At 43.5% G+C, this 26,550-nt stretch overlaps 1 protein-coding gene across 5 annotated transcripts in view; it reads left to right on the forward strand.

Moving 5' to 3' along the window:
• The window catches only part of LOC118917226 (collagen alpha-6(VI) chain), a 173,088-nt gene that overhangs the window by 111,202 nt on the left and 35,336 nt on the right, over positions 1–26,550 (forward strand). For all 5 annotated transcript variants that reach the window (XR_008993763.1, XR_005026735.2, XM_057491870.1 and 2 more), the window contains exons 24-32: positions 5,726–5,788; positions 9,821–9,883; positions 10,656–10,706; positions 12,303–12,338; positions 13,039–13,101; positions 15,743–15,805; positions 16,867–16,902; positions 17,022–17,058; positions 22,202–22,695. Coding sequence is in view for 3 of the 5 variants with exons in the window: in XM_057491870.1 (XP_057347853.1) it covers positions 5,726–5,788; positions 9,821–9,883; positions 10,656–10,706; positions 12,303–12,338; positions 13,039–13,101; positions 15,743–15,805; positions 16,867–16,902; positions 17,022–17,058; positions 22,202–22,695 (906 nt within the window). In the remaining 2 variants the exon portion in view is untranslated. The remainder of the gene's footprint in view (positions 1–5,725; positions 5,789–9,820; positions 9,884–10,655; positions 10,707–12,302; positions 12,339–13,038; positions 13,102–15,742; positions 15,806–16,866; positions 16,903–17,021; positions 17,059–22,201; positions 22,696–26,550) is intronic.

The raw sequence follows: 26,550 nt of genomic DNA on the forward strand, positions 1-26,550 counted from the left end.
AAATGAACTAAGAAACGATATGAAAGAGAACTTCCAACATCAGCACTCTCGGGAAGACTCATGCCAGAAGATGATCATCAAAAAACCCCAACAAAGATCCACGCACTGCTACAGCTGTAGATGCACTCATCCCACCAGCTCCTGGACTTGCCATGGGAATGAAGGAGATATCTAAGCTGGCCTGTGCATACAGTAAAACAACATATTTGACTGGATCTATACTGTTGGAACTCAACCAAGAATTAGGAGAAGTGCAAATTGTAGCGCTCCAAAATCTTACAACTACAGACTATTTACTGTTAAAAGAACATATGGGATGTGAACAGTGCCCAGGAATGGGTTGTTTTAATTTGTCTGATTTTTCTCAAACTACTCAAATTCAGTTAGATAATAACCATCATATCATTGATAAGTTTTCACAAATGCCTAGGGTGCCTAACTGGTTTTCTTGGTTTCACTGGAGATGGCTGGTAATTACAGGTATGCTTTGGTTATGTAACTATACTCCTATTATGTTAATGTGTGTGCGCAATTTAAGTAGTAGCTTAAAATCTATACATGCTGAAGTTACTCTACAAGAAGATATGTCAAAGAAATAATCAATCTTCCCATGTTTTCTCCCGCCTGCTACTTCTATAGCTTTTCTTCTTTCTTCCTAATTACAACGAATTCTTAAATAGAATTCGTGCCTCATATCAAATTTACCGAGTATCATAACTCCTCCAAGTGGTAAAGATACCTCAAGACAAATGCTGGGCATAGAAGCCACAGGGCATAAATATGCAAAGAAATAAAAAGCTAACCATTTCAAACAATAAGGCTTCTCTCTCACTTACCAACTTAACATTTCCCTGTATGGCCCCGGAAGATGACTGGTTAGCCAGAGACGGGTAAGATTCCTCAAGGGAGGAACAACCTAAGACAGGCACAGTCGCAGGGGGGTCATCAGGTGAGAAATTGGGGATCAACAGAGGTGAGGCTTAGAACCTCACCCCCCCTGTTCTGAGAGAAATCTTCTGCATATGTGGATGTTTTATTGCCCTTGTCTAGCTTGGATTAACACATAGTCTACAGGCACACACCTGATCATCTACATTTGCTCTCTTACAACACTAAACTATGTTTTCTACCTTTATGTTGTATCTACCTACCACTTCAGCATCTTATTAAAAATAATAAAGAGAGAAATGTGGTATCCACATATAAATCAAGTATAAAAATCAAATGTGTATTCATATTTGAACTGACTGTTTATAGTTCATAATGCATGAGCAAAACCAAAAGTTTCTGTGATGACTGCCCTTGTACTGTTCACCATGTAACTTATTCACTATGTAAGAATTTATTCTCCATGTAAGAACTTGTTCATTATGCTTCAGAAGATTGGAGACTGACGAAAATTAGGCTTGGGGTGGATTAATGATTGTGCATTGAGCATTGACTCCCCTATACAGAATTTTATTGTTGTTAACAACCATTTGATCAATAAATATGAGAGATGCCCTAACAACAACAACCAAGAAAAAGTACACACTTCCAATTGTAAAATAAATAAGCAACCGGGATGTAATGTATAGCATAAGGAATATAGTCAAAATATTGTAACAACTTGGTATGGTGATAGCTGGTACTTAGAATTATCATGTATATAAATGTTGAATCACTGTGTTGTACACCTGAAACTAATGTAATGTAATACTGTGTGTCAACTACCCTTCAATAAAAAATAATTATCTAAAAAAAAAAAAAAAAAAAAAAATATTTATTACTACTATATCACATCAATATTACCTAATCTAATGGGTATTTTATGCTCAAAACATGCTAGTCACCAATCCAAGGGAGGCCATACTATCAATAATGATGTAATAATATATAATGTCCTGTAATTGTCAGATTTTATTATTCTGCGTAATGTAGGCTGGATGAACCATCAACCATCCCTTTTACTCATTTGACAAACAGTTATTGAGTGTTTCCTGTGTGTCAGGCTCTGTAATAGGAAGGATGAATCAGACAAGTGCTCCCAGTCTCATAAAGGAAGGTCATGCAAGCAAATAATTGAGATGTGATGTGCTGAATGTGAACATGGAATCATACCCAAGGAAGGGTGGTGGGAGGGAGGGTGGACTCAGAGGGAAAGAGAGGCTTTTGCAGGATAGGTAGGTGTTTCCAGGTGACCAAGGGAGGGGCAGGCATCCAGGAAAAGGAGCCAGCTTATACAAAAAGAGGTATCATGGTGAGTTTGGGGAACTATAGATGATTCAGCAAGGATGGAGTGCAGGATGTGTGAAGAAGGAAGGATCACGGGCTGAGGTTGGCGGCTGTCTTCCAGGCTAGCACCAAGATCACCACCTTCCCAGGTATCCCAGGGCTTGTTCTCTCATCAGCCCACCCCTTGCTGGCCTCTTGTTTCTTATTTTCTCAGAGCTAGCTCATATCTGACTCTGACAGAACTGAGCGTTTCCTCTCCTCGGACTGTTTCATCCCAGCCTGTCATTTGCTGCTGTGAGTGTAGGCGCCGTTTCACCCCCATGAAAATAGTAGGTGACAGTCTCCTTTGAAGTGTGAGAAGAATCCGTGCTGCCCAGCCGTATCCCACCTGAGTGAAGGTGTCCCTGACAATCCCCGCCACCGATCCCAAACTCCTAGCAGCCCCTTCTGAAAAGACACTGAGAACAACTTTTTAAAACATTTAAACTACAAACATTTCCTTTCTATCTTCACTTATCACGAAAGCATTTGTGATTGCCCAGCGCTCTGTGGTAGCCTCACCACAAACAGGCCCCCAGCCCAAGTGCCCACACTGGGAGAGCAGGTGTACCAAACTCCTGCCTTGGCTTTGGGGGTTCACATTTTTAACACTGGTGCATGGATGGTTAGAGCTTGGGAATCCTGCTCGGGCCATGGCCTCAGAACAGTACACAAGTGGCTGGGAGTTCTATCTTTAGAGTCAGAATCAGGTTCAATTCCAGCTCACCCTCCCATTAACAGTTGACTTTGGGTTAAATGCTTACAGAGTCTGTTTTTGATTGGTAAAATGGTGTTAACCTGTATCTCATTGTGTTGTTATAAGGAGTGAAGAAGTTTATATACAAATATGTATCACTTAGCAGAGTGCCTTTCACAAATTAAATGCTCAATAAAAGGCTGCCGTTATACAAAGCCAGTAGCGAGCTGGCCTCTTGCTAATGCTCTTTTTGTTTAAATGCCCTCAGCTTCTCTTTAACTCCCACAGCTACTCTGGACCTCAGATCAAGCTACTTTTTAACTCTGATATCTTGGCGGTAGCAGGGAATTTTTCTTCTTTTTTTTAGAAACACTGTTCCTTACACAACCAACAGCATCTAAATAGGTGATATATCTACCATTTATTGAAGCTTGAGCCTCATTCGAGCAGCCCCAAGCCCCAGTTTGATACTTCATGCGGCCCTGCACAGGAAACACAGTTGGGCTGTCTGACGCTCTGTGACAAGCCTCTCTCTGTACTCACCTGTCCACCTAAGAAATCTTTTGCTTTGGAATACTTCCAAGCAGGGTGATGTCTTGCTGTGCTATGTGTGCATGAGGCGGCTACACATAAAGTGATCTCCCCGAAACTGCCTTCATCTCACAGAGCTTATTTTATCTGGAGGAAGCACAGAAAGTGAGCCCCTTGGCAAGATGCTCAATTTACCCCTTATTGTCATGGACAATTGAAATCCCTCTACTTCATCACCTCATCCCCCTTGGACACCATTCCTGGAGAGGGAGGCACATACACCGGTGGGTGGTGATGGATTCCAGGCACTGTACTAAGGTTCTGAGATACGGCGTCAAGGATGTGCCCCTTCCTTCAAGGAGCGTACAGGTGAGCGCATAGTGGATGAGAAGGATAAATAGATGAACAGTTACATGCAGAGCAGAAGAGTCTGTGGGACAGTTGGGAGACCCAATACAGACAGGGGGTCAGCTATTCTTCTTGAATCAGTGATGCTAAAACTAAGATTTTCAGGAAAGGCAGAAAAAAAGGACCAGCTAAGGGAACAACTTGTACAAGTGTAGAGACGTAAAACACGAAGAAGTCTGTGGTGACTTCACATGCTTTGATAAGCACAGACACAGAGTGACTGACATGGCCACCGATGACCACAGAGGCATGAAGTACTACAGTTTCCAGGGATTTTTACATGTTAATAAATAAAGATATTCAACTTTATTCTGAAAGCTACTCCGAATTTCAGAAAAAAGGCAGCCTCAGCCTGAGCTTTTAAATCAAAAGGAAAAAGAAATGGGGAGTGGATTAGAGAGAGGCCAGGCTACAGTCAAGGTGTTCACAGAACGCGGGAAAGGCCTGAAGGTGGGTGCTCGCAGTGCAGCAACAGAAGGATGGATACCGAAGGGGCAGAGACTGAGGGACTTGGAGCTGATGGGTCTTGAGAGAGAAGCTGGAGCGAGGGGTCCAGGACGACTCTTTGGTTTCTGGCTTGGGTTTGGGGGAGCAAAGGGTGGCGCCATTCCTTAATGATCAGAATGAAATAAGCATGAGCCTCTTCTTTTAAGATGAAGAGGGAGGGAGAAAGATGGCAGGTTGTCATCATTTTCCCTCATTGTCCCACAATCTTTCCTACTAGGAATTTTTTTATGTCCAACTTACTACATGTTTAATTTTTTAAAAGATGAGAAGGTTAATGTCATAATTTATTTTCTTCTGAACAAAACTAATTTACTAAGTATGCTTATTACACAGATTTGGTTTGTTTATTTTTAAATTATAGTAACCATGGCAAAAAAATTGTGAAAATAATTTCAGTTCACTGGCATTGGGATTATTTACAAGTACCTGTAGGTAGTTTGAGCAAAGGAGATTTCTGTTGCCGTATGTTTGGATATTCCAAAGGAAAACCTGATCCCAAGTGTCTCTAACATAGCAAGACAGTTGTGCTGTCTCTGACTGGGATTTTTTAAATGTTCAGCTATCAAGCTTTTCCAGTAAAGCACACTTTCTAGAATGTTAAGGAGACTCCTCTTATGTCAAATAGATTTAAAATATGGACACATGGTACATTATCCATCTGTTTAAGTTTTGTTGTGTTCTTCAATGAGATCTTAAAGCTTTCTTTATGTAGATCTTTTATTGTTCTTGTTAAATTTATTTGAAGTATTTTATAGTTTTTTTCTCCTATTAGTAAATGTAAATAATTTACTTTTCTAATTTAATTGCTGGAAAAGTGAAAATTATTTCAGAATATTTATCTTGTACCACCTGAACGTATCTTGTTATTGCTAATTATTTTTAGTAAAGTTTATTGGGCTTTCTATTGTAAAAATCATATTACTTGCAAGTGAAGATGTTTACCTTAAAAAAAATGCTTCCCACCAAGGCACAGAACCAGGAAGAAAGTCATCGAAGGCAAATGCCATTCGGAATGCCTTCTTTAAATGTTAGACATTTAACAACACCTGCTCTCACAGCAAAACAGGCAGAACCTCAAATCTCTTTGGAAAAGAACTCTCACAAGGAAGCACAATCGTTTGGCAACATCTGGCATTAGTTACTTTTTTAATTTTCTGTTATTTACTAGTCTTTATTTGACAACTGTGATACGTTTTTCCAGAACAAGAATCAGTAAAGCCGTAACTCTTTCCCCATCTGGGATTCATTTTCCTCTTAGAAGAGACACAAAAGATTTAAAGTTAAGTCGCTGTATGTTCTGCTATATTTTCAATCCTTCTTTTGTTTCAGGGACCTCCAGGACCAGGAGGAGAGGCAGGGAGTCAAGGCCACTTGGGAAGCCAAGGATATAAAGTAGGTCACATTCTTTATATCCACCAAAGTTGAGGTTTTTCTTCAAGGGAAGTGTGTCTAGTTGCATCAGCCAGAGCCTTTTCAACCCAAGGGAGAACATACCGCATTGCTCCGCGCCCTGGCTTGATTCTTAGAAAGCCAGCAGCATTTAAGGACGTGGGCGTGGAAGGGTGAGGTCAGGGATTCCAGTCTAGCGTCACCTCACAAGGGGCCCCACCCGGTCTGAGCTGGGGACTTCAGGGAGGGGACTGTGCCGGCAGGCCTGCCTTTCTTTCTCCTCGCACCCTTTTTTCCTCCCTCCTTCAACTCTACCTTCCTTTCTTTTCTCCATTCATACAAACCTTGCTGACCCCTTTTCGAATGAAGGCACGGCACTGGTATTTAGCCGAACTAGGGACTCAGCCCCAGGGATCTCCATCTGCCTTGCTCGCTGACACGTCCTGGTGCTCTTGCTCTAAGTCACAGCACCTGGTACATGAGGGCACATACAGAGCGCTTAGTGAATATTCGTTTAATGAAAGAATTCTGGCTTCTTTAATGATTAATATGATATGGAATCGACCCTAGGAATTTAGAATAGTTTGAACACAACATAAAGACAACATCTATGACATCAAGTAGTCAGAGAAAGGGGCTGAAATGGGGGCTGGGCACAGTGTGAGAAGTGTGTCTGGATAGGGAAAGAGGCATCACAGCACACGGACTTTGAGCAAACCTTAGAAGATAAGGACACTGATAGCAGAGAATGGGGGTGGAGGATTTCAAGTGGAAGAAACAGTGAAGCGAAAGCACAGGGTGGGAAAATCCTGGGAGCAGGTGTTTGGAGAATAAAATGATGCTGTCTGGTGGACACATACAAAACAAGGAAGTCTGTGGTGCCTGACTTTATTAACTAGGCATTATAAGGCTTTTTACAACTTTTTGAATGGAGCATATGGACACTTCAGACTTCAGAAGAAGGTTTTAAATAGACAACTCAGGTTAGAAATATTCTGAAGGTGGAATACTGGAACATTGAAGATCAGAAGCTAGGAGAGTAGTTGGTGCACCCTCCCAGTCCCCCAGACGGGCAGTGACTGGGTGCCTTGATAGGGTGAGGACAGGAGGGGCTTGTGGTCACTGTGCAGGAAGCAGCAGGGAGAGGGCAGATGGCTCGGGGGCACCCAGCTGAGTGGTGCCACCCCAGAGAAGCAGGAAGGTCCTGAGGAAGCGTGGGGGCAAGAGGAGGAAAACCACTGGTTTGGTGGGAGGAGGAGAGGGTCTAGGGCTGCTTGGAGATGCAGGTTTCAGTGTTGTTTGGATTTTTCAAAAGATTCTTGGTGATGTCCATTTGTAAGAAGTGTAAGGGGAGAGTGAATTATTAGAAAGGAGGGGAAAGAAACAGAAGCCCCCTGAGAAGAGTTCAGGAAGGAGAGGTTGGAAGCGCCCACTGGCTTAAAGTGGGTACAGAAGTTGGGGGGAGCCGCCATTCCTGCCGACTGAGACGCCCCAGAGGGTAGGTTCAAACAGACAGCAGTTGAGAGGCTGAGAAAGGAAGGAGGCAGGTGCCAGAAGGACCGAACACTGTGCCGCTGGGGGTGGGGGTGGGGGTGACTCTCAGCTGCTCTTTGGAGAAACTAGGCTTTGCAAGGGAGGGGGAGGCCCTTAACTGCTGGTTCTGGCACAGCCCAGCACAGACTGGGCTGGGTGTTGCCCTCAGTGATGGGAGAGACTATAGTGTGTCCTAAGCAGAGAAGAGGAAAACAGAAAGGGAGGAGGAGGTTGGTGAGGGAGGCAAGACGAGACAGTCCGCGGAGAAATGTCTCGGCATGAGACGAGATGAAGGGTGCGAGGAAGGGCTGGCTTTGGGCTGGAGCGCTGCTGTGAAGGGCTGAGTGATGGGCACCAGCCGTGACAGTGGCAAGGACAGTTGATTGGAGGATGGAATGAGATCCAAGGTGGCAAGGATGGAAGGGATGACTGGAGCTTCTGGTGGGGCAATAGTGGTCTAAAAGGAGGCTGGGAACAGTCAGTGTCACCCTCTTGCCCTGGGCTGAGGGTGCGAGTGGTGTCACAGGTAAGGACCAGGCTTCTCTAGCAGTGAGGGTGGGTGCAGGCGCCACGACCGTGCATAGAGGGCTTGTGTGTGAAATGAGGGCCCTCCGCAGGCTGTGATGGAGGGGCGGAGGAGCCCCAGAGCAGGGGCAGGGGCAAATGAGGACCAGGAGAGACACAGTAGGTTGGTGGTGCCAAAGACGGTCATTGTGACAGAAGGGTTCTTTCAAGGGAGGGTAGTCAAGAACGTGGGAGGGAAACGCCTTCAAAGCAAATCCAAACACTTTGGGTAGCCCCAAGATGGACCGAGCCCTCTAAACTCATTACTGAGATGAGCCCCCAACACTTACTTCTACTTTGCTCCTCAAGTTCCCAGGGGAGCAAGCAGCCCAGCAACTAATCCCAGGCCTGAAGCTTGGCTGCACCAAGAGCCAAGTGTGTGACCCTGGACAAGCCCAGTGGCTTCCCTTGTTTCCCTGCCTTAAAGCAGATGTTCTCAAATTTCAGTGTGCATAAGAATCAGCTGAGAAGCTTATTTTAAAAGGCATGTTCTTAGGCTCCACTACCAGAGACTGATACCAACAGGGTCCAGGAATTCACATCTGCATGCGGGCCCCAGGTAACTGGGAGGCAGGTGACCCCAGGGCACACTTTGAGAGCCGCTGCTGAGAGAAAGGCGCACGGCAGGTGGTCGGCTGCCGCCCTTCCATGGAGCCCACTCTGTTTCACCCCCGAGTCCAGTGCTGGTGGACAATTATCCATTTGCCCTTCTCACTTGGGTTGCTTTTCTCTCCTTAAAAATGAGCTAACCACTCACTCCCACTCCTTAGGTGTGGGCTGCACACACTTCTACATATTCTTTCTTCCAAGGAGTACATGATGGAAAGGGCAGGTGGGGGGAACCAGATGGGGAGGAACCTGACCAGCAGCGTCAGCCAGATGATGAGGGTGCCTGCCAGGGGCCACAGCCACATCGACAGTACACACTCCTGAGGTGATGTGATAAGAATGGCGCTTTAGCTCTGGGGCCTTACCTCCCAAACCCTAAAAATCCAACCTAATCATGAGACAAACATCAGGCAAATCCCAAGTGAGGAACATCTACAAAATACTTGACCCAGAGCCCTCAAGATGGTCAAGGTTATCAAAAACAAGGAAACTGATACACTGTCAGAGTCTAAAGGAGCAGAAGGAAATGGAACATGTGGTATCCTGGCTGGGATCCTGGAACAGAAAAAGGGTATTCGGTAAAAACTAAGGAATTCCAAATGAAGTATGGGCTTTAGTTAATAATGCTGAATCAATATTCATTTATTTCTTTGTTGTGACAAACGCACCCTATGAGTGTAACTAAGGCGATGTTAGCAGAGAGGCAACTGGACGCAGAGTACACGGAACCCTCTGTACCATCTTCATGTTTCTGTAACTCTAGAATGTAAAACCTAGTTGATTTTTTGTTACTTTTTTTAAGAAGACTTAACCACCTGTTGCAAACCTGTGTTAACCTTCCCAAGTAGCTGGACTTTCTGCAACATAATGCTGAGACTGATCCATAACCCAATATGTGTTCTGCTAGTCAGAAATCAGAACTTGCCAGAGTGGACATGCTGCCTTGGTTATCATGATTGACTCCCAAAGCTACATTAATAAGTCTGCTGTCTTTGCAGCAGCAAGCTGACTTGCATGGATCATCATGGAAAACAGTTCTATTAAGTTTTCTGAACAGTACAGAGCTTCCTCTTTGACTCCTGGTGGGCCCTTTCCAGGGGCGCCGTTCGGGGCACACCCGACGTGCCAGGCCCTGTTTGTCGCGGGAGTAGATGGCAGGGGCCACCAGCAGCCGCTGCTCTCCTGCGGCACCGCCCACCGCCCTGGCCACAAACCCTGTGCGCTGTGTGATATGTGTGGGGTGCAGCTGAAAACTTGTCCCAGCACCATCAGTTCTAATTTCTTTTACAAACAACCTAATAAGGACACACTTCATTGCTCTGTTTGCAGGGAGAACCTGGAGCTCCGGGAAGCAAAGGAGCTCTTGGCCTGCCTGGTCCCCGAGGCTTGCCGGTTTGTGCTTGATTACTACCTTTAATCGGGCCTTTGGACCCTTTTAGTTCAATAGATATCAGGTGTGGCTCTCAGAAGAGTGTTTTAAAGACACCATCCAGTCTCGCTTGACAGCTATCAGAATCAAGGTATTACCCTCATCATGGATTAGTTCCTTGGCCAGCTTTTGCAAGGTGGTAACTTCCTGGGTCCCAAACATCCTGGCTGGGATGCTCTTGAAGCCAAATTATAAAATGGACCACACTTGTCTTGAGCATCCCCACAGCCCTCCTTCCAGTCTTTCTTCCCATCCGCACCCATCCAGCAGAAACCCAGCCCCCTCCCCCAGCACACCGGTCTTCTCACCGAGGCCTGCCGCACAGGTCTGAGAGGAGCTGAAGCCCAGGCATTCAGGAGGTCTTACTTTTATCCAGCAAACTGGAAATGGATTCAAGCTAAGGTGTTAAAATACAAGTGTTATCCAGAAGACAGAACACTACTGTCTCCTTTCACTGAGAAACTATATGCTTGAAATTATCTAATTTAATCCTCATAATAGTACCATGAATTTGTATAATTATTATCCCCATTTTACAGATGAAACAAGTAAGACTGAGAGCACATTATCTGTTTGTGAGAGCTGCCTTTAGTGCCACTATCACGAAGTGTCAGAGGCAAACCTTGCTTCCTAGTTTCTCCTAATCAAACCAAAAAACTGGCTCTCTTGTTCTCTTGTGAATAAGCCTGCCTCTCTGTATTCTGGGGTGCTTGTAATTACTTGCTTTGTTTACAGGGGGACGATGGCCACCCGGGTTATGGCAGCTCTGGAAGTAAAGGAGCAAAGGTAAGGCTGGAAACGACATTTTCCATTTATTTTTATTTATTTTTGCCACACTTAGGAAAAAGCAAGCAATGAATAAGGCAGTCTTGGACATTTAGAGATAGATTTTAATGATTTATTTGATGATGGGAATATGATGGAAGAAGAAAACAATTTGATGGTTTAAGGTGCAGGTAACCATTGAAACCTGGAGATTAATTTTCTGTTCTTGCAGAGCTGTGCGGCCAGCACTGACTTGTTCCATCTGAGCCAGGTGTCTCAGCAGCTCTGTGCTCAGGTTTGCTTAGGGAGACATTCCGAAATTTGCCCTCCTCTTGTTATATTTACTTTAACTACTAGTGAGAAGTTTTACAAGGCCTTTCTAAATGCTTTGAGTCAAGCAATAAGTTAAAAATAAAAAACCTTTTTATTTTATATCAAAATTACAACTTTATATTGTCACTGAATGTTTGTGCCTTGAAGTAAGACAGGTAAATTTACCCAAACCAGTGATTTCCATACACCAGCAATAACCACTTAGAAATCATAATAACATCCACAAAAACAATATAGTTCATAATACCCTTTCTGCAAAATGTTTGAGACCTGTCACAAAAAATTACTGAGATATAAAACCTCAACAAATGGAAACATACCAAGTTCTTATTGGAAAGTCTAAAACAAATTAAAGGATCAATATAATTCCAAGCAAAATTCCAATGGGAGTGATGCCATAGGCTGTCTGGGAGAATAAACAAACCCAAAAAAGCTAAAATTTCATTGGATAAAAGAACTACCGAATGAGTGACTCCAGTGAAATTTTCATTAGAATAGATAATAATTGTAAACAATCTTAATATCTGATAAAAAGGGAAATAATTAAATAGCCTATAGCATGGGAATGTTAGCCACTGTTTAAAATAAGTGTATATGAAGTTTATAATTATGTAAAGAAATTATGTAACAATGTCAAGTAAAAAATAAGAATATAATCAGAAAAAAAGCATTTATCCCAATTGTGCTAAAATGTATTTTAAAAGGCTTAAAGAAAATATGACAAAATATTAATAATGGTTAGTTTTGGGTAGTGAGATTTGGGTGATTTTCTTCTTTCTATCCTTTTGTATTTTATGTATATTTGAGGAGATACTATTTTTAATAATCAGAAAATAAACTTTAAATAAACTATTTTTTTCATCAAATGGGATTATCACACCTCTTCAGCTTTAGTCTGTCACCAAATTAAGGTGCTGTAGAGACCAGGAAATGAATGGTCAAAGTTCATCCTCCAGGCTTCCCAGATACCTCCCTTGAAATCCATTGTTAAGATTGTTTCAGAGACACGTCGCTGAATAACCAGCTCGCCTGTCGTGTGCCTGCAGTAGGGGAGCTGAATTGTAGTTCCGCAGATGTATGCATTTCCACTTATCTTAGGTTGCCATGATGTTTTGATGAAAGCAGTAAGTAACCATAAATTGGAATTAGTTTCTCAAATGGTGTTTTGGCCCTTTCTTGGTTCAGGGGTACTAAAAATAAATAAGGCAGCAGGATAAATTAGAGTCAATATAGACCTATCTCTGGAATATGTGCATATGTTAATTTCCCTACTGTCAATTACAGGGGCAAGAAGGATTCCCTGGAGAAAGTGGAGCTAAGGTACCTGGTACTTCACACTAACTGGAGATCGATCAGGAGTATCCTGGAGTTAGGAAGTCTATATAGGAGAATAGAAGGATAGTTAATTATAAATGAATGAAAAGAAACCTTCTGGGGGAAAGAAGGGAAGAAAGAAACCGGCCTCTTTAAAAAAATATATTTCAGTTCTAGTTTTTTAATTTGTAGGCAAAGAAAGATATCATTCTTATTTTTTCCCCTCACATGTACTCCTCCCCCTTTATCATATGTATTTCCTTCTTTGCTCAAAGGAAAGTAAAATGTAAGGAAAACTAAAGTTACCTGATTTCACCTGGCTCAATTTTCCCAGTGCATTTATAAATAACCTTCAGATAGTAAGTTAGCAATGATGTCCCTCTACCTTAAGGTTGCTACTTTTGCTAGAAATGTTTACTGAGCTCAGTAAATGCCAGGTCCTGTGATAGGGTCAGGGGACAAAATGAAGGGCACAGTTCATGTCTCCAAGGAGGCTGGGCTCTAGCCAGAGAGACAGAAATGGAAAACAGTGAGGATGCCATGTGCTGGAAACATGAGGATGATTGGGAATACACTTGAAAGAAAGCTGTTAAAGATAAAAGTACACGTGAAATATGTCTTCATGTTGGGATCAGTTTAAAGACATACTGAAATATATCTGTTTGATTTTAATAACCATTTTATTTTATTCTTTGAATTTATTTAGGGTGAGATTGGGGACCCAGGTGGCCTAGGAGAAACTGGACCCCAGGGGGCAAGAGGCCAGATGGTAAGCTGCTTGGGTAATGAGGCCGTATAACCCCAGTTACTTTGGGGAGGCCCGTCACATGTTTTTACAATCATTTGAGCTGTCGCTGTTCTCAAAGACTTGTAAAATGTGCATTTTTTGTTAAGGCAAACTTGGGCAAGGGAAATGGATATGTTACTCACCCTTCAATGCCTGCAAGAAGGCAATGGACTGTTTGCTTTTAGTGAACAAGTTCATCTATTCTGGCTGCAAGTACCACCCTTAACACTCGAAAAAAGAACTTTTTTAAGGAATCCCTGTGGTCCAAAATAGTTTTGTGCTGCCAAAATATAAGTTTAATCCTGTTTCCCTGGCAGGTTTCCTGCAACCCAATACCCACTGACTTCTTGTCTTCTCTATTTGGTTTTGTTAAACTACATTTAATGAAGTGTATCCTGAAAGGGCCCCTCCTTATTTAGCTCAAGAGAGCATCTCTTAAGCTTTGTGAGAAAGTTTCTGTCCTTGTGAGAAAGTGGCTGAAAATGTCCTAATTTTTCCATGAAAAGGCTTATATATTGCCTAATGCTTTGCATCACTTAGAATAAACATGGGGCTCCAGTACATCTCATAGGCCTCAGCGTCCTCAGGTCCCAGTGGGTTCAGAGTGGATTTTTGCATTTGTTGCCGCTTTAGGTATCTTGTGCTATGTATAAGTGAAATGGCTACTTGATAAGAGGCACAGTGTTATGATAATTGTCTCCCCATACATTCACTGTCTCTTCGGAACAGCGCTGGTGAGGGAAACTGATCTTAACACAGCATCAGTCAGCGGGAAAAGAAAAACACAGTGTCTGATAAAACTGGGTGCTTGAGGTGGTTTTCCAATTTTGTCATCATGGTTAAGTTTATTTTCGTCTTTTTTTTTTTTTACTGTGTTCAACAAGAACTTTATGTGTAGAGATTATGTGGGTACAAAATAAACTGTTCTTGCCTCCCCCAGGCTTCCCCCAGGAGGACTCTTCCCAGCTGCAATTCTTTTCCTCATATGTGTTTTTGCATGGCTATCCTTCAACATTACACTCAAATAAAATAAGAAAGATGGAGACTGGTGCAATTAGGAAGATAATTGGAAGAGACTCTCCAGTTAATCCAGAAATCCTCCCCATTGAAATCTCTCTGGGTCCTGTCCCTCGGCTTGCTAATGAAATGCTTCACTCCTGAACACTGGGAGCCGCTAACGAGTTGGGCCGTTTGTTGGGTTCCCTCCCCACAATTACACAATAATCATTTTTAAAAACAATGGACTAATGGGAAACATAAACATTCCCTCTCGGCTTTAGTTACTTGTGTTTTTTTCCCCACCTTGAACAATTTATCACTGCAACTTGCTTATCTCACCTGTCACATGGCCTTTTCCACATGTACACAGATACTCTTGAATTTGAAGTTGAAGTTTAGACACTGACAATGTCCAGGTTTTCCCTCTGAAAGAGCCGAAGTTTCTTTTGGAAGACTTTGGTGAAGCTGTATTTTAAGTTTTGAGTACCTCTCTAGTTTCCTTGGAATTGCTACATTCCTAGTTTGAGTTTTCTATGTCTTCCTTCACTGTGCTTCTTTACCCCCAACTGAAGTATTCTTTTTAAATTTGCCATGATATTTGACCTGACTTCTTTTGTGTATATGTGTATGTTTTGTATGTATTTATATTTTTTATCAACTTTACACATGCATGTATCTTAAGTGAGGGTTTCTCAGCCTGAGTACCATTGACACTTTGGGCTAAATAATTCTGTGTTGCACTTTGTAAGACCGTTAAAGCATGGTGGTTTATATGTTTCCCATATAGCTGGCCACTAGCTGTCAACATCAGGCACTCCCCTCTCGCCCCACCACCACTGTGACAGGCAACATCGTTTCCAGACGTTGTCTGGTGGGGAGGGCAGTACAAAATTCTCCCCGGTTGAGAAGCACTGGTTAATTATATTGTTAAGGGCACACGGAGAAATTCCTGGCATGAGGGGTAAACAAGTGTTGTTTCATTACTGCTGTTATTCCCCCTTCCACTACAGATATTTCTAGCCAAAAGTTAAGTGTTTTCTTATTGTTGTCATTTCAAGTTTTGTTTTACTGGGTCCTTTGCACATTTTTCAGTTTTGTCACTTACCATCTCACTTCAGTAAAAATTTCTCCCTTGGCTCAACAATTCCAGTTCTAGCAATCTTCCCTGAGGAAATCATCAGGATTGCACATACAATTGCAAACTTAAATGCCAACAATAAAAGACTGATTCAGTAAATCATGGTACATCCGTGTGCAACTGTGAGAAGTGACTTGCCAGAGAATATTTGATAACATGAAACTGTCCAGAGAGATACACTGAGATTAAAAGTCAATAGGAAGAGTATAAAATTATATTTTAAAAGAATAGTTTCCTGATATATATATATGAACATACACACACACACCAAAACAATAGATAAATGAAAGACTAGAAGACACCAAAATGTCAACAAGAATTATTTGGGAAAGGAGGGATTTCTGAGGATTTTTTCCTTCTGTGTGCTTTCTTGGCAGTCTCTCAGTTTCTAAGATGAAAGTGTATTGCCTTTGAAATTTAAAACATATCCATAAACATACACATACTTATAAATATAATTTTAAAATAAATAAATTCTTCTTCGAGATATCCACTGGGCTTCCAGGAGAGATGGGATTCCCCGGAGAGCCAGGACCTGCTGGGCGCAAGGTGAGTTGAAAAGCAATAAATCACACCAGATCTTTTTCCAAATAAAAAGTCAGTGCACGGAGGCTTCATTTTCCAAATGTGCACACTTTCTGTCTTTGCAGCTTGGCAATTATCTCCACTATTTTTCTATGTTTATGTGCTCAGAGAGAAGAGGAAAATAATTGCCGGTAAAATATCAGTTTACATTTTCTGGGAGGTAGGAGGAATTGAGGGAGGAAATGGAAAATATTAGACTAAAGTGAGATGTCTCAATTACCAGTTAATTTTATTTATCAGTCCAATCCGTGTTCCCTTCTTATATTCAGTAAGTAATTGGTGAACAAATGAACGTGAGAGGAAACTAGTAAATAAGGAGTAAATGATCCAGGTGCATCCACGGGGACTCACCTGCCTCAGGAGTCTGGGTCTCTGACAGAAGCCAGACTCTTCCTGTTCCAAAGACTGGATTGAAGGCATGAAACCAAAACCAAATCTACTTGGTTCTTTTAATCCCCAACCAGAAATACACACATACACATACACGCACACACTCACTGTGGAAAGACAGTTGGGATTGCCTTTCCAGATATTCAGTTTGAGCCTGGTCCCTTCGTCACCCACAAATGATGGGCACTGATGAAGGCGTAGCTCAGCGGCTGCCCCGCTGCCCAGGCAAAGCCCGAGGCTGAGGAGGTCCACACCTCTGCCTTAAGGTGGGGAGCCAGAATGGGTAGCTCAGCCTTCCCCAGTTCTAAGCCTTCCGCCTACCCCAGGGCTCTCCGCGCCAGCGTCAAGAGGGCAGCTACGACTTCCAAGTGTGGAACACCCTTGTTGCCCAAAGGTGGGGCTGCAGGAAAGGGGTCTTGGGAGGCTGGCGTGTATCAAGCTTGCTGCCTACAGTTTGTTCCCTGGGAATGTTATTCTGAACTCAATGCTGAGGATCCTACATGTCTTCTTTTTCCCTCTAATAAGAATACAATCTCTTCAGAGTCTCACTTTCTCAAGGTAATGTTGGTGCGAATTCTGGCTACTGATGTGTGTGTCCAGTGCAGTGAAACCACATTTTTTGTTTGTTTCCCTAGGGTGTGAAAGGGGCCAAAGGATTGACTTCGTTTTCTGTATGTATCTCCTGACCCCAAGAAAATGCTCTAGGCATTCCATTAAATTGATGTATTTTTAAACTTCAAGACCTGGCAATCTGTTGGTTAATTCTTTTGGTTTTATTTTTGAACTGCAGGCATGTGAGCTCACTCAGTATGTACGGGACCACAGTCGTAAGTACCCCGCTTAAGGCGATTGCCTAAGTCATCAGCATTCATAGAAGGAAAGCAGTGTGCTCTGCATTCAGAATTGAGATGATGTACTGGTCAGTCTCTCACAGTTAGAGATGTCACTGCATACCTTCTGAATCAGCATACACTGGTGATTATTAACTCCTCCTCTGGCTGCCAACTTATCTGTTGGAAACTGTTCCAGGCACTGAATAATGATATAGCCTGTGCTTTTGATCTAGGGAAGATTGAGATAGGAGGTGAGGGCTCTCCTGATGCTGAAATCGAGCAGTGGAGAGTCAGACTGAAGTTTAAAGTGATTATTAATGCCTGACAACAGCTGCCAGGACTGAATTCACCTGGCATGGAGAGAGCCGCGGCAGCAGGGCACCCTGTGGCTGGGGGCCCTGACTCGGGTCACTGGTCACCACTCCTTTCAGGCAAGACTTTCTTGATTTGCTTGTAAAATTACTCATTCTGCCTAGGTACCTTCTTTCTCTCTCAGTTTAAAAGCCAAAAGCCTTTTAGTTTGGCAAATGCTCTTTTGAATTTGCTCCAAGACCATTACAGCAGCTTTTTCTATCATAATATGTTAGCGCTGTCAAAGGAATTCCACGTTCAAGATGAGGAGAGAATCATCTATTTAATGTTCATCTGCAAATGTGTAATGGCTTCCCAATAAACACTGTACCTGAAAAGAATGTTGAAAATCCCCTCAAGGTATGTGGGGGAGATAAATAGGCAAATTAGAGCTCATTTCTGTAGAGAGTATTAGTTTCAAAGACACAGACTTTTAAAAGCTTTAATGCACTATGGATCTTAACTGCCTTTTTGTAGCAGGATGGAACCGTCCATGGTGGGAATCGAATATACACATTTGGTCATGAAGAGTAGTTGATCTGGGGCTGAATTAGTGCCTGGGAGCACATCTCTGACATGGGAGCCATGGGGGCTGTAATGACTCTAGGGTGGACACAAGTGTGATGAGGCCTCATTTTTTCAGACTTGAGGGTCTCAATGCAAAAATTGCAAATCTGAAAGTAGGTACAAAATTATCTCAAAAGTGTCATTTAGAACAAGAATGGATATCATAACCAATGACTTCTGCATTTTACAAAAGTACATGCTCATGTGAACGCATGTCTGATGCCCTTCTCAGACCTTGCAAGGGACCCCTGCTGGTGAGAGGGCGAAAGCAGTGCTGTCCAATAGAACTCTCTGCGGTGGTGATGTGTCTCCTGCACCAGGACACAGCAGCCACTAGCCACATATGACACTGAGTCCTGGAAAGGTGATTCATGCATCTGAGAAGCTGAGTTTATTTACTTTTAATTAATTAAAATTTAAATACATGTGGCTAGTGGCTTCCATATTGGACAGTGCAGATCCAAGGCTTAAACTTTAGTTGCTTCAGAGTAAATTCACCTCGTGTTTACATATGCACACACCCACAAATGCACATATATGCACTCTTATGCATATGTATGTCTGTATCACTGATAGCTATAGATCTCTACATGGGGAAAAGTTAGAGTACAGAGAGGTTAGGACCTTTTAACTTTCCAAATTCACACCTCTATGGAAATAATGCTCCCCCCAAGCAAAGGTTCTTCCCCTCCGACAGCGGCTGCAGGCTGCTGATTCATGGCTGTGTATCGCCCCACTTCACCCCTCTCATTCCCTATGGAAGGGATGGTGCTTTCACCAAGATGCTGGGCTCCATGTGCATTTTCCACAAACCCTGTCTGTGGCCTTGATGTCTGAGTCACCTGCAACCAGCACAGGGCCGAGCCTCCGCTGCCACGACTCTCCCACCCAGCACTGTTCTCCTACCAAATAGTAACCCAATCTTCTTTTTTCTGCCTCCCCAGCTGGTGGACACGGTGAGTAGTCTTTATTTACAGCATATTATAATCAAGCTCCAAAATGCTGCACTTCTGGAAAGATGACTTAGAACAATGTGTTGCCTGCCAGATGATATAAATTTTATCTGCACTGTCTCTGCTGCCCACACTGGTAGCACAGTCCTGCCACCAGTTGAGTCACTCCGGTTTAGCTGTTTCACAGCTGTTTCTCAACCAAGTGGTTTGATTTTAATTAATATTTCAGTGACTAGCATTGTCACTCCCCTTACCATTAGACTCTTTGTAATACCTCTTCTCCCCCACTGGCTTTCCCACTCTCTTTGTCCCATTATGTCTGTAGGCTAGTGGTCCAGAATAGAAGGTGAAGACGGCAGATGTAGGGGGTGGTGGGGAGGAAGAACCATAGACATCATGTGAGCTGAGTGCGCGGCCCTGATGACCACAGGGCTCGTGCCTGCTGTTAATCCCCAAATCAGCTTAACATCTTTCTGTGCCCGTTTTTAACTATTTTACAAACACTGATGACATGATGCTTTTGTATAAGCCTATCATCACCCTCTTAGGCCTTTACACTCTTATACCTTTTGAGTAAACACATCAATCCATGCCCTCTCTTTGCTTGTTCACTCAATCAATCAATCAATAATTATTAAAAATCAGTTATGTGCCAGGCTCTGTCCCAGGCCCTGGGGACACAAGGCTGAGTAAGAGAGACACAATTCCTGTCTTAAGAGGCTTTCATTCTAGTGGAAGACCCAGACGACAAACAATAAGTGAGAGAATTACAGAATCCTATAGCTGCTGGGACAGAAAAGAAAAGCCCCCCAATCACGGAGCAGGGCCCAGTCGGGGAGGGGGAAATGCTTTCGGAGGAAGGGCTCTCTGCTTTGAGGCCAGGAGCCCGCACGTCAGACCGAGCAATGAGAAGACGTGTCTTTGCAAGCACCAGGCCAAGACCAGCGACGGTAGGGCCATGGGGCCAGACAGGCCTAGGCGCCTTCTAGGAGCGGCCGGAGCCCAGTCTGACGGAGCCGTCTTGGGGCAGGGGGGCTGGCATGTGAAAAAAGGCAGAAGTCCGGAGGCGCCAGATCATCCTGGGCCTTGTAGGTCGTAATACGGAGGCTGGGTGTGCTCACGTTGGACTGGGAGGACGTTATAGGGTTTACTGGGGGGAAGAACGTGAGCTGATAAACAGCTTCTGAACGCTCGTGCAGGCCAGCGGGAGAGTGGCGTGCAGGGAGGCCGGCTCTCGGGGCCCGAGGAACAGTCAGCAGGGGCTGCGCACTTCCGGCAGATGCCTGGCGCCTGGCGGGGCGGCCACCGCCAAGTGGCAGCTCTGCGGCAGGGGGCGGGGTGCCTTCCACTGCACCCTCACCATCGGCTCCACACCAGGAGCACTGGCAGCGCTCAGGGCCGCAGAGCCGCATTAGGTCCGCGGTGGCAATCCATGCCTCCAGGAGGGCCACCTGGGTGCCCCCGAGTCCAGCCCAGTGCTCTTCAGAATCTCGGGGTTCATCTAGCTTGCTGGACTTCCGAGGGTGCGTTTTGCATGTTGAATTAGTCCTTAGGTGTTTTTTCCTGAAAACTTGAATTTTTCACATCTCCAGCCAGTGCTACCTTTTTCTCCTTCCCTTCATCTCTACAGCACATCCGAAGCTCCGCCATTGTCGTTCCCACACGCACGTAACAGCCCGAACAAATAGCCGGCAGTACCACGTTCACCTCTGATCATAATTTCCCTCTCTTTTTATTGGAAAATCGACATGACCTCAGTCATTTAAAACATATCTCCCCACCCCTCCAAATCAGAGGCTGATAATTCATGTCCCGTCTCCACTGAGGAGCAGCTTGATTTGGGGTGGAACGTTTGCTCTACTGGCCCTTTCGCCTGGGAAGGGCAGAGCGCAGGGCCCGTGGCAAGGATCCTCTTGCACTGAGCCGGGCCAGAGCCCAGCCGGAGGCCCTGAGCTCCCCGGGCGGGCGGCTGGGCCTCTGCTGCCTGCATTACCTCCGCTCTCACGCGCTGGGCACTCCTCCATGGGAAGCCCGTCGCGGACATTTCCTTTTACCAACCCACATCTCAACACCAGGCATCTCACCCATTATTAAACTTTTCTTCTTCCTGTACCTGTTTTGCAAAGAGCCGCATCTGTTTGGGTCTTTTCCACTCAGTTCACGTTATTAGGTCCCTGATAGACGGCAGGGACCAAAACTGTGGCTGATCAGAAGAGATGGTCCCTGTCTCTGCGCTTCACAAATTAGTGGGAGAGGAAACACTAATCCAATCAGATGATCAGAAAATTGCCAGCTAGGATAAGAGCAGGTACTGAGATTAGAATGAATGAATTGGGATCAGTGAATAAATCTGAGCTTAACACTTACATCCCAGTTTAATGATCATAATTCCAAGTTTCTGTAGTGATATGACATATTCATTGGTTAAACTTGAGGTTTCCTCATTCTTTAAGTGGTACAAAATGAAAAAGTCCATAATAATAATTAGAATAGTCACAGCTAGCATTAATTGAGCACCTACTGTGTGCCAGGCCCTGCTTTACCTGTGTTATTTAATCCTCAGCAGAGGGCTGCGCAGTGGGTAGGTGACTTTAGAACTGGCAGTTGACAGACAAGCAAACTAGTGCAGACAGGGTAAGTCACTGGGACAAGGTTGCCTGGGTAGCCAAGGTGTGAACTCCCCCACATCAGCATCCAGTGGCATATGCCAGGTGTTTTCCAACCTTTCCAAAATTACCAGCAGAACTTTCACACCCATGCCCATTCCTTTTTAACCCGTTACATTTCCTCATTAAGTTTAGTTTATAAACCATGCTATACATTAATAATTACATATATCATAACTATACACTATAAAGCATATTATACAGTAAGTAAAATATATATGCTGAGTAAAGTTCCAGTAATGAACATGATAGCATTGATCCAGTCTCTGTAAGTAAAAGAGTATATTCATGAGCTCTTTACTATTTAGAAGGAATTTAGTAATCAATTTGATAATTTAATTAAAGTGCAAATTGACTTACAGACTTTTTCTTGTCTTTATTGAAAGTGAAAATTTGGTTTTTAAAATAGTATTTTTCAATATTCAATATTTAAATATGTAATATTTCAAGTGCTTATTTAGTATTTAAGTTATTCATACTTAATTTTGTAATGTTTACATATTTGAACATCTAACACTTAAAATTGCTTTGCCTTCTGTGTCTTTTTTTAATTTTCAAGTAAGCATGCCACATGCTAAGGAGCATACTCTTGCCTTTTAGGAAAGCCAGAATGCCCAGTGCACCCTACAGAGCTGGTGTTTGCCTTAGACCAGTCCCGGGATGTCACGAAGCAAGAATTTGAGCGGATGAAGGAGATGGTGTCTTCCCTGGTGAGGGGCGTCCGGGTCCGGGAGAGCAGCTGCCCTGCGGGCGCGCGCATCGCCATCCTCTCCTACAGCTCCCACACCAGGCATCTCATCCGCTTCTCGGATGCCTACAAGAAGAGCCAGCTTCTCAGGGAGATTGAAGCTATTCCTTACGAGAGATCCTCAGACACCAGGGAGATCGGCAAAGTCATGAGGTTTATTTCCAGGAATGTTTTCAAGCGCACGCTTCCAGGGGCCCACGCGAGAAGAATTGCCACGTTCTTCAGCAGCGGTCAGTCTGCCGATGTCCACTCCATCACCACAGCTTCCATGGAATTCAGTGCCCTTGACATTGTCCCGGTGGTGATTGCTTTCAGCAATGTGCCCTCCATCAAGCGTGCGTTTGCGGTAAGATGGTTGAGCCTTTCACACAGGATTTTTTTTTTTCTTTTGCTTATCCTCAGAAGCCTCTGTAATAAAGTATAAAACTACACTATTTATGTAGCAGGACCATGCTGAGCCCTTATCTGCATTGCCATGTCCAGTTCTCACCAGTAGTAAGTACAGGGTAGGTATAACTTTCCTCCCTTTGTATCTGTAAGAAAACTGAGCCCGCAGAAGTTAAATGCCCATGTTCACATGGCTAAGAAGTGGCAATGTCTGGACTTGAACCCAGTTTTCTACCCTAGTGCTTCTCCAAGGGGTTGTCTGAGTTGCCTCTGGGTATAAAAATATTAAATTAGGAAGGCTTAGGGAACATTCCCAGATGTCACTTATGTGGCCAGAGTAATAATCATTGCTGCACAGTGAAAACCAGCTGACAAATTTTATAACTTCACCAACATTTGTATGTGTTGCGCAATGATCACCACAGTAAGTCTAGTTAACATCATCCATCACCACACATAGTTACAAAATATTTTTCGTGTGATAGGAATTTTTCAGTTTTACTCTCTTAGCAACTTTCAAATATGCAACAGAGCATTAACTGTAGTCATTATACTGCATGTTACAACCCATGACTTGCTCGTTTTACATGTGGAAATCTGTATCTTTAGACCCCCTTCACCTTCTCACCCATCCCCCCATCCTCCTCCTCTGGCAACCACTCTGTTCTCTGTATGAGCTCAGGTTTGGGTTTTGTTTTGTCTTTGTTTCTAGACCCCACATATAAGTGAGGTTGTATGGTACTTGTCTTCATCTGTCTAACTTATTTTAATTAACGTAATGCCCTCAAGTTTCATTCGTTTTGTTGCAAATGGCAATATTTCATTCTTTTGAATGGCTGAATAATATTCCATTGTATATATGTACCATGATATCTTTACCCATTCATCTATCAGGGGACACATAGGTGGTTTCCATGCTTTGGCTTTTGTAAATAATCCTGCAATAAATGTATAGGTGCATATATCTTTTCAAATTGGTGATTTTGTTTTCTAAGGTTAAATACCCAGAAGTTGAACTACTGGGTTGTATGGTGTTTGTATTTTTAATTTTTTGAGAAAGCGCCATACTGTTTTCCATAGTAGCTGCCCCACTTTACATTCTCACCAACAGTAAACAAAGGTTCCCTTTTCTCCACATCCTCACCAGCACTTGTTATCTTCTGTCTAAGTGACACTAGCCATCCTGACCTTTCAGACACCCCGTCAGTCGTGGCGCTGCGGTAGGGTTCCCTTATAAACGAACTGTCACCTCTGTGGGCCCCAAATGTGGAAACCGTGGAGCGGGGCCCAAGCAACAGCAAAGGGACACTGGAAATGCAGCCCGGACAGAAAGGCCAGGCACCTGAAAACCATTTCAGAGAAAAAGGAAAATAAGATACGACAGAGTCACTGGCTTCAGTGTGTGAGAAATCACTGCTGGGAAAACCAGCCAGCTCAATCCAACCTGGCAAAACCTCCTATCAGACAAACCGGGGGTGAGAGCAGTCAGGACTTGAGGCAGGATTTAGGTGAGAGCAGTCTGAAGGCAAAGCAGGCTTACTGTTGCCTTGGACTGAATGGCTAAGTGCAGGTGGTCAGGATGTCACCTTTCTCAGAAGGCCTTTTCTAGGGGTGGTCACATGCCTGTCAAGCTGACTCCAGTCTGTCTGTCCTGGAGCCTAGACGTTAGGACTCATGGCCTTTCGAGGCCCTTTCAAGAGCCATAATTTTCTGTGAAGATGTTAAAACAAGCAGAACAGTGTGTAAATAGAGAGCTCATCTGTTATACATGGAAAGCAGTGCCTGTGCCCCAGAGCTGTGGTGAAGATGAAGCAGTGTGAGGCTGAGCGACAGTCTAGGACATAGTAAACACTCAAGAATGGCAACTCTTGTTTTAATCACTATTGTTCTCATTTATTTGCCGATGCTAAACTAAAATCTGTTTAACAATATTAAGTCTAGGTTGTAAGGGAGCTGACACTGCTCTTAACATCATTGAAGTAATTCAAAATTATGCAAATGAACAGACTGGTTTATCAGGCTCAGAAAAGAAAATGCATGTAAATTAGGAATACTGAGCCAGGCTATGCAAATATAGTGGTTATGAGTCTTGGCAGCTCAAAAATTCTGTGAGAGTCCTCATAATTCCCTTATTGAGAGCCCCACTGTCTCTTGGTTTTATTTAGTCGCAAAATGAGACAACTTAATATCCTGATGCAAATAATTGATGTCACTCGTGATATAAACTTAGACGGACACAATTCCACCACCCACTTAAAAGTATGTGCACAGCATATCACTTCAGAAAATGCATCTTGTTGGTCTTTTTTAAGCTTTTAAGTGTTAACAGTCTCACAGATTTTACCCAAATCACCTAGAGACTCTTAGCTCCTTTCCTGAAGGGGTTCATCTCACAAGAGCCCCAGTGAAGACCCAGGCTCCTGACAGTGACCCTCACACACCTGAACACTGGCTCCAAAACCCCCAGGCCAGGGGGTCGGAGATGCCCACAGAGGCCAGAGCTGGTCTCCAGGCTCATTCAGCCAGCAGATGCTTAATGAGCATCTCATGTATCAGATGCTATCCTAGGCTCTGGGGACACAATGGGAGAATAGGGAACCCAAAGGGCCACCCTCAAGGAGCTGCATCCTAAGCAGCGCTGTCTGGACGGGCTCAGAACAGAGGCATGTGATGTTGGTGAGAACCCAATACATGGCATTGCAGAAGAGGAATTGTGTTACTACTACATTTACCTCTTTTTCTTTCTTCTGTCCATTCTCTTCAGTTGTGCTTACCTGCACTTAAACAGTTGTTTATTAGTATTTTATGGACGGAACTAAAAAATTTAATGCCAATGAATTTTTACTTGGGGGTCATGTTTTAAAACTCCAATTTGTTTCCTAATTATCATGACTTTCTAAATCCAAGTTTATCTGAGAGTTTAGCAGTCCAGTGTGAAATCTGGGACCCAGATACACGTGGCAGGGCTCCAAAGCAGCTGCTTGGCCAACACGGGTTGGTTTCCCGTGTTCCGCAGCCAACAGGCTGTAATCTTGGACATTTCTCATGATGGAAGGAAGCTGAGTGATGCACTGTTCATCCCTCCTGAAATGGAAGGCCATTTTTGACTGGGAAGACACCCCAGTCTCAGCTTTGTTTTGTCACTAGGGTTTTCCTTCTAAATTTGTTTGGCAACTACCTCTTTCTTCTGGTGACATTTTCCTAGCTGCACATGAAGAATTCTAAAATAGACTGGATCGTCCTTTCTACTGTAGTTATAGGAAACATCTCTTTTTTAATGAGCCTGATTTTGAAAAATGTTACTCTCCTGCTTAGCATTGCAGATGAGAAAAACAAAGTGTAATTGTTTGGCATTACAGGTTATTTTGTAATTGGACACAGAGCTGAAGTGTGGGGGTGGATATTAATGGTAAATGTGAGCACTTTGATCATCAACCTTTTTATTTTTAAAAGGATCTCCTTTGATAATACAGAATTATCTGAAGAAAGATGATTATACATAATATTAATTGTATCTTTTCTCAAATGCACCAATTTATGGAGCCTTGTGATGTTTAGAAAAGAAAGAACGAGGTATCTTCAGAACTACTTGCTTAATGCCTCCTATCACCCATCTGTGGACATCCTAGCTACACTTTCACCTAAGCTGGTGCCTCTTTAAATCCACAGAAAATTGAGAATGGAACCACTGGACCCTTTTATTTTAAATCCCCAGCTCACATTCAGCTTAATGAATTTTCTATAATATGGTGGGTATAGTTCCAGTGAGATGAGTGATCTCTAAAACCACATGTGCCCTACTTTATTGAGTAGA

Source organism: Manis pentadactyla, chromosome 14 (assembly GCF_030020395.1).
Source record: "Manis pentadactyla isolate mManPen7 chromosome 14, mManPen7.hap1, whole genome shotgun sequence".
Lineage (NCBI taxonomy): Eukaryota > Metazoa > Chordata > Mammalia > Pholidota > Manidae > Manis > Manis pentadactyla.